General features: G+C 41.1%; 1 protein-coding gene across 1 annotated transcript; it reads right to left on the bottom strand.

The window, feature by feature from the left end:
- Positions 1–1,691: 1,691 nt before the first annotated feature.
- Positions 1,692–6,763, bottom strand: DEFB115 (defensin beta 115). The gene is made up of 3 exons (XM_013983165.3): positions 6,657–6,763; positions 4,774–4,936; positions 1,692–1,865 (listed from the first exon to the last, which is right to left on the bottom strand). The coding sequence occupies exons 1-3, from the start codon at positions 6,748–6,750 to the stop codon at positions 1,721–1,723; spliced, it is 402 nt and encodes a 133-aa protein (XP_013838619.1). The 5' UTR covers positions 6,751–6,763; the 3' UTR covers positions 1,692–1,720.
- Positions 6,764–8,563: the final 1,800 nt, after the last annotated feature.

The raw sequence follows: 8,563 nt of genomic DNA, 5'->3' as shown, positions 1-8,563 counted from the left end.
ATCATATGACCCAGCAATCCCACTCCTGGGCATATATCTGGACAAAACTATAATTCAAAAATATACATACACCCCTAGGTTTATTGCAAAACTATTCACAATAGCCAAGACATGGAAGCAGCCTAAATGTCCAACAACAGATGAATGGATTAAGAAGATGTGGTACATGTACACAATGGAATACTACTCAGCCATAAAAAGAACAAAACAACGCCATTTGCAGCAACATGAATGTAACTAGAGATTCTCATACTAAATCAAGTAAGTTAGAAAGAGAGAAAAATACCATATGATATCACTTATAAGTGGAATCTAAAATATGGTACAAATGAACCTACCTGCAGAACAGAAACAGACTCACAGACATGGAGAATGAACTTGTGGTTGCCAAGGGGGAGGGGGAGGAGTAGGATAGACTGGGAGTTTGAAGTTGGTAGATGCAAATTATATTTAAAATGGATAAGAAATAAGGTCTGCTGTACAGCGCAGGGAACCATGTTTAATCACTTGTGATAGAAATGATGGAAAATAATATGAGAAAAAAATGCATGTAATATGTATAACTGTGTCACTTTGCTGTACCGCAGAATTTGACAGAACATTGTAAATTTTCTTTAATAGAAATTTTTTAAAAAATCAACTATAGTTCAAATTGTTTTAAAAGACAACTATATGGCATGATGGGTGTGCTAATTAATTATGTATACATGCACTGAATCATCACAATGTTATCTTAAATATATGCAATTCTTTAAAAATTTTTAATGATTTTTATTTTTTCCATTAGAGTTGGTTTCCAATGTTCTGTCAATTTTCTACTGTACAACAAAGTGACCCAGTCACATACATCCTTTTTCTCACATTATCCTCCATTACAAGTGACTAGATAAAGTTCCCAGTGCTATACAGCAGGATCTCATTGCTTATCCATTCCAAATGCAACAGTTTGCATCTTAAATATATACAATTTTTATCTGTTAAAAAAGTAAGTAAATAAAAAATTCCTTCTGGAGAAAAAAGGAATAAATATATATCTTAGGGAAAGTAGAAGAACTGTTTAAGTGTTGTTTACAAAGAAGCATGAGTCTAGTTTGCAAGAATAACCTTCTCAGCAAAAGGGAAGCCTATAAGAAGGGCAAGAAACAGATTAATTCCTAAGAACACAAATGGCTTGTGAGATCAATAGTGGGAATTTTTTTTTTCTTTTTTTGTCTTTTTGCCATTTCTTGGGCCGCTCCCTCGGCATATGGAGGTTCCCAGGCTAGGGGTCTAATCGGAGATGTAGCTGCCAGCCTATGCCACAGCTCACTGCAACGCCGGATCCCCAACCCACTGAGCAAGGGCAGGAATCGAACCCACAACCTCATGGTTCCTAGTCGGATTCGTTAACCACTGCGCCACGACGGGAACTCCCATAGTGGGAATTGAAAGGGGACTACCAAGATGAGTAGGGGATTGTCCTAAAGGGAGTTTAGAACTGATTCTTGTAATCGCTATATAGCTTTTGAAGGGCTTGGAAAGAAAAACAAAAATGTCAGATTCGGGTTTTAGAAACTATGCCCTGGCAACTACATGGAAAGATTGGAGTGAGTCAAAGGCATAATAGGAGAGAAAACAATCGATAAGATGGAAATGTTACAGAATGTGTGCATTAAGCTGCTAGGGCTGCCATAACAAAGATCCACAGTCTGGGTGGTTTAAACAAAAGAAATTTATTTTCTCACAATTCCAGAAGCTGAAAGTCCAAGATCAAGGTGTTGGTGGGTTGATTTCTTCTAAGAACTCTCTCCTTGATTTGTAGACATCCATCTTCTCTCAGCATCTTCTCATAGTTTTCCTCTGCAGTGTGTCTGTTTCCTAATCGCCTTATAAAAATGCCATAGTAATGGATTAGCACTCACCCTAATGACCTCATTTCAACTCAATTACCTTTTTAAATTGCCTCCTGATCCTATCTCCAAATGCAGTCGCATGCTGAGGTACTGGGCATTAGGACTTCAATATACGATGCTTTTTTTTGTTTTTTGCTTTGCTTTTTAGGGCTGCATCACGGCATATGGAAGTTCCCAGGCTAGGCGTCTAATTAGAGCTGCAGCTGCTGGCCTACACCACAGCCACAGCAACACAGGATCCCTAACCCACTGAGCAAAGCCAGGAATCAAACTTGCATCCTCATGGATACTAGTGGAATTCGTTTCTGCTGTGCCACAATGGGAATTCTGAACTCGGGGATTTCAAGGGGACACAGTTCAGCCCATAACGATAGGCAAGGGAAGATGATGTCTGAATTAGAATAGCAGAGGCAGAGGTGGGGAATAGGTGTTGGAGGCAGACATGAAAGGTCTTTGTGGCTGACATGGTAAGTGGAGGTAGGTCGGAGGAGCAGTGAGGAAGAAGGTGTATTTTAAGATTATGGCTTGAGTGCTTAACGTGAGAGAAATTCTTTATTGCTTAGTATCTTTTCATTCACCACGTCTTTGCCCACCAAAATAGCATCTTCTAAAGTAGTAGGTAGAGAATGGATTTTCACCATAATTTGTTTTATTTTACTTTATTTTTTTTTTTCTTTTTATGGTCACAGCTGCAGCATATGGAAGTTCCTGGGCTAGGGGCCGAATCAGAGCTGCAGCTGCTGGCCTACGCCACAGCCACAGCAACACTGGATCAGGCCACATCTGTGACCCTACGCCATGGCTTATGGCAACACCAGACACTTAACCTACTGAGCAAGGCCAGGGATCACACCCTCATCCTCATGGACACTATGTCATGTTCTTAACCCACTGAGCCGAAACAGGAACTCTGATTTTCACCGTAATTTAAAGAGTGAAGATGACTTTGAGTTGAAAAGCATATAGAGTTTATAACCGAGACAGTTCCTCTTCCCAACTTCTTTTGTGGATGGACAAACTGAGTAGTAAGTTGACTTAGTCACATCCTATTAGCACATCTCTATTTACCCAGGACTCTTTTCACTTCTTGGGGATTGTGAACCTGGAGTCATGTTTACGTGATTCTCTAAGACTTCTGGGTCTATTTGTGGGTGTAATTTCTCTTACTAAACATACATTAAAAATTTAGTTCAGAGTTCCCGTAGTGGCTCAGCAGTTACAAACCCGACTAGTATCCATGAGGATGTGGGTTCAATCCCTGGCCTCGCTCAGTGGGTTAAGGATCCAGCATTGCTGTGAGCTATGATGTAGGTCGCAGAGGCAGCTTGGATCTGGCATTGCTGTGGCTGGGGTACAGGACAGCAGCAACAGCTCCAATTCAACCCCTAACCTGGGAACTTCCATATGCCTTAAAAAAGGGGAAAAAAAAAAAAAAACCTTTAGTTCAAGAACAGGTAGCTTCTAGTATTATCTTCAGCCATTGTTGTGATCTGGGTTGGGATGGAAGTGTTGATTAGCATCCCTGTGCCTAGGTAACCTGAGATCCAATCTCTAAGCCACTCCCCAGATATCCCGAGGACATCCTGTAAGTTTTGGGATATGAAAGTTACCTCCTACTATTACAATGGGAAAAATGAAAGAATAGAATTGAAAGTATCTGAGAAATGGGTTAAAGGGTTAGAAGCTGCCATTATGTAATGACGTACTTTGCTTCAGACTGTGTTCTCCAGATAATTATGTCAACAGAGGCTAAGGATAATTTTTCAACTTTTAGACCAGGTGTTGGCCTCTGAACTAAGATCATCTCTTAAATAGGAACGACTTCCTCCTTAACTGCAACTGGTGATAATTTCTATTTGTGCCCCCATATACCATTCAGGGCTGCCATTGTTACAGGCTTTAACCACACAGAGGCTTTACAAATTTTTCCTATTCACCACACTTTCCACATTAAGAAAGTAGGTTCTGGATGGGAAGAGCAAAAGGATGCTTTTCTTCCTGCAACAATCATGATCCACCTTAAGGAAGCATAATGTCTAAGCTCAGGCATTGAACTAGATATGTGCTGTTTGGGGCAAGTCACTTAAACTCTCTGTGACTTCGTATCCTCTTCTGGCCAAAGGACATAATACTATTTCCTACCTCATGGAACTATTGTTGGGGCAAAATGGGGTTATGTATGTCAAGTGCTTAGAACGAGGCATGGGACACAGTAAGTTCTTGGTAAAATTGAAGGCTTTTGTTTTTGTTTTTGTTTTGTTATTGAGTTTGTTTGTTGTACTATTTTCCCCTTTGGTTGGGGCAGGAATGATTGCCTCCTAGGCAGAGGGCATGCCAATCTTTCAACAGCCAAGTATGATTAAGTGTTTGGAATAAAGGATAAATTCCAAGAGTGGGACAGTTGAGGCAGAGACTTGCTTGAGTTAAAGCTTGAGCTCAAGAAGCAAAAAATGACTTGGGGGTAACACTGACTTATATCCAGAGTCGAGGATGAAACATTAGATAATAATGTGTGACCGAGGTGGAATTTCCACTAGCTTGGACATTTTCCATCTTTAGAGATCCAGAAGCACCCAGTTAGAGGCTTAGGAATTCAGGATTCAGACTTTATAAAATTATTTCGCCATGAGAACTGATATCCCAGTTATATCCTGGGGTAATCTAGGGATGTTAGGCTACAAAGAACTAGAGAGACAAGAATGATAGCCAGAATAAGTGTATATTTTTTTAATGGATCAAATGAGGACCCAGGTATCCTGGGTATCCTTAGATACTAAGGCCCCAGAGACCATGCAGATGACCTGCACAGCTATCTCACTGACTCATTGTGATAACTGCCAAAATTCCCTTGTCACAAGCCTTAGCTGTACTTGCCACAAACCTATATGCTGTCTCTTCTTTCTTGGCGAATTCCAGTGATGTATGCTTTACCGCAGGGATGCAGCAAATCATTCTGACCACACATTTTCCTTTCTTCTTCTCATTTTCTTTGCATTGTTTCCTGCATCTCCCAGTTCCATAACCGCACGTTCTGGCCCATCCATCTATCAAAATAAAGACATGAATAAACAAATATGTGAAAAAGTAAAGACCATTATACTAGAGATGTTGGTAATTATGGTAAAATGGTTCCGATGAACTATTGAAATGTAATGGCATTTTGGGGTATATTAAATAAAGTTGTGCATAGCGAATTCTTACTGCTGGTCTCGACACGCGTTACACATGAGTAGTTATTGTCCTGCCTCCTTATATTTTCATCTCCGTCATTTTTCTCAGTCCCATTGACACTGGTTCCTCCTTGTCCCCAGATCTAGATGCTTGCCAAGGAATAGGACTATGCCTTCAACTATCTGGTTTTTTCCTTCTCCATTCATTATTCATTCAACAGTGTTTTGCTGAGCACCGATTATGTGCCAGGCACTGTTCTAGTGCTTGCCCCAGATGATGTATAGAGCAGGACTTTGAACACTGGATGATTAATTTATATGGATTATCAGCAGGCAGATATTCTTAACCCTACATAGGTCAATAGAACACAAAGTGTAGACCCAGCTTCCTCAGTGGAGAGATCATAGTATCTTGGTTTAAATTACAGATTACTTCTACTTGTCTCTTCCCACCCCCAGCTCCCCTCCTGGGAGATAATTCTCAATTCTTTCTTTCTCACTAGGACATTTGGACAGGAAAAAAACAGAGTCAAGATGACTGCACTCCTTCTTCTGTTCCAGTTGCCCTCCCCAGAGTTTAAGGCAGGCTGAAACCAACTCAAGATTAGCCCACAATTACCTTCATTTGCTTCTAGAACAACTGAGTGATTGACAAATACTTTCAGTTTGAAAAGCTGATCCAAGAGAGATCAGCAGTGACCCAAGGGGAAATCATGGAATTAAAAGCCATAAACTTTTAGAATCCCTGGGAAGTACAAGTTGAAAACATTTTTGTTAGAAAATTACTTAACACTTGACTGGAGTTCCCATCGTGGCTCAGTGATTAACGAATCCGACGAGGAACCATGAGGTTGCAGGTTCGATCCCTGGCCTTGCTCAGTGGGTTAAGGATCCAGTGTTGCCGTGAGCTGTGGCGTAGGTTGCAGATGCGGCTTGGATCCCGTGTTGCTGTGGCTCTGGCATAGGCCAGTGGCTACAGCTCCGACTAGACCCCTAGCCTGGGAACCTCCATATGCCACGGGAGCAGCCCAAGAAATGGTAAAAAGACCAAAATAAATAAATAAATAAATAAAATGACTTAACACTTGACTATGAAGCCTGTTGTATTTTAAAGTGTTTTGGTCATGTTCAATCTGGAATCCAATATCTTCTGTCCTAGCCCCAGCTCCACACCTGAGCCTATTTACAACCTCTAGGTATCTAAAATCAACCTACAAAATTTTCACTGTATGTACTAAGACTTCCTCAATTGATTTAAAGGAACATTCAAAGCCAAACAACACTGGAGAGGCAAAGTAAAGGAACGGGTTACTACAAGAGGTGGTAGAGAAATGCTATCCACTAGAAGTGACAGATGAGACCATTTTGACATGTGGGACAATGATATTAAGGACACTAAGGATTTGAGAGCTGCTTTTGCGTAAGGAAGGGGCTTCATACAAGAAACCCTGGCATATTCATTATAAGGCTTCTCACAAGAGCTGAGCCTCCCCTGTGAGCTGTCCTCACTCCCACACGTGTTTAGTTTCCCAATGATTCTATGAGTTGGACCCCATTCTTACTCCCTTTGCCCTCCTCCCCATGGTCTGGTTACCTGGGGAAGCCTGAGCGAGGACCACAAGGACAGCTAAGGCCAGGAACAAGAGTTTGATGTATCCCAAGAGGGGTGAGGAGTGATCCAGCAGCATACTGATTGTGGTTAAGGAAGGTAGGTTTTCACCCTGTGTTTTATTAACTTGGGTAGGGCTGAGTCATGGACAATAAATCAAAGAAGGGCAGAATGTTCCACCACCCAGGACATCAGCTTATAGGTCAGAAGTGTAAATCGATCATCTGGTGTCCTTCTCTAGATATCATCTGGGAAGGTGGAAGGCATTAGCAAAGGACATATAAGTCCTACAAAAGTATGATGGAGAATAGACGCACTGTCCAGGAAGGCCTTTCTACTTCTCTCCTTGGGTAGTTTAGCCCCCTCCCTTTCATTCTTTCTTTTTTTTCTTTAATGACCTTTATTCCTGATGGAGGTCCCAATCACTTGTTCCCTGCCTCTACAATGTATAGGCTACAGGGTATCTTAAAGTTTATCCATCTATTCCTATACCTCACCATAAATTTTTTAGCACCTTACTCCGCTGCTGTTTTAAAGAGATGCTCATAATATACATATTTTTGAAAGGCATTTCAAATAGTCAAGCATTCAAATAGTTATTCTCCTTAGAGTTTTTCAAGGTAAGAATAAAACATTCAAGAATTTCATTATGTCACTCATTATACCGGTCCACATTTTTGTTAGATGAAGCCATGAGTCCACTGAACCAAGAAATAAACATCAGGTTGTCTTCAATAAGAAAGCTGGTCAAGAATTTAATTTATGATACCATACTAAAATCCAACTTTTATACAGTTTCACCACTGAAGGACAGCAACATTTGTAGGTGTTATTTAATTGGGAATGGCAGGAGCCTTAGAAAAATAATTAGCTCATTAAGGCAGAGTTCTCTTTTTTTTTTTTTTTTTTTTTTTTTTTGCAGCCACACCTCCCTTACATTCTTATAGCCTCTCTGCTTCCTTTTTTTCTGTCTTAATGTTTATCAGGATAAGTTGGAACTAAGCATTTTTCTAGTTCATCTCCTTTATGGGACTGACACGGTCAGGGGCAACTTTTAACAGAAAGTCAGACCCCTAAAAGTAGGGACTGGCTGTGATTTCTGTGTGTCCAGTCTGTTGCAGTGAATTTGTTGGAAAGAATGAATGAATAAACATACGTACGGCATTTGCTTATGTCCTGATAGACCTTAGATTTGGTTTTTCTCAGCTAAGAAAATACAGGCCCACAAAATAGAAGAAAATTACCTAGGATCACACTCTAGGCAAGAAAGAAAATCCTGAGAGCCCTCATAACCCAACTCACAGTCCAGCTCTTTTTAACTCTGTGTTTTCTCCTCATTTTCTACCCAAATCCTTGATATTAGCTGCTTCTGGGCCTTTCTTGGACTCTGGCTCTGAAGGACAGACCAACAGGAGTTCCCGTCATGGCTCAGTGGTTAACAAATCCGACTAGGAATAGTGGGGTTGCGGGTTCGATCTCTGGCCTTGCTCAGTGGATTGAGGATCTGGTGTTGCTCTGAGCTATGGTGTAGGTCGCAGATGCAGCTCAGATCCTGTGTTGCTGTGGTGTAGGCTGGCAGCCACAGCTCCAATTAGACCCCTAGCCTGGGAATCTCCATGTGCCACGGGCACGGCCCTAGAAAAGGCAAAAAGACAAAAAAAAAAAAAAAAAGAATAAACTAACAAAGCAGGTAGAGAAGGAGACCCTGCCTTGACTCCATCAAGAAGTCTGTCTGTGGGTCCACTGGATCTTCTTTTTTGGATTCTTGCTCTGTCTTATGGTTATTTACTCCTTTTTCATGGGTCCAGTGTTCTATTATACTCCTCCCCAGGTAGTCTCCAGGTCTTAGGTACAGACTGATGGGCTTCAGGAGGCTATTTTGCCCTTGCTGT

The sequence above is a fragment of the Sus scrofa genome, chromosome 17 (genome assembly GCF_054392235.1).
Source record: "Sus scrofa isolate SSC_HxYL_T2T_F1_AM1 chromosome 17, Sscrofa_HxYL_maternal_Yorkshire_Landrace_v2.0, whole genome shotgun sequence".
Lineage (NCBI taxonomy): Eukaryota > Metazoa > Chordata > Mammalia > Artiodactyla > Suidae > Sus > Sus scrofa.
This window is presented reverse-complemented; position numbering and strand designations above follow the sequence as displayed.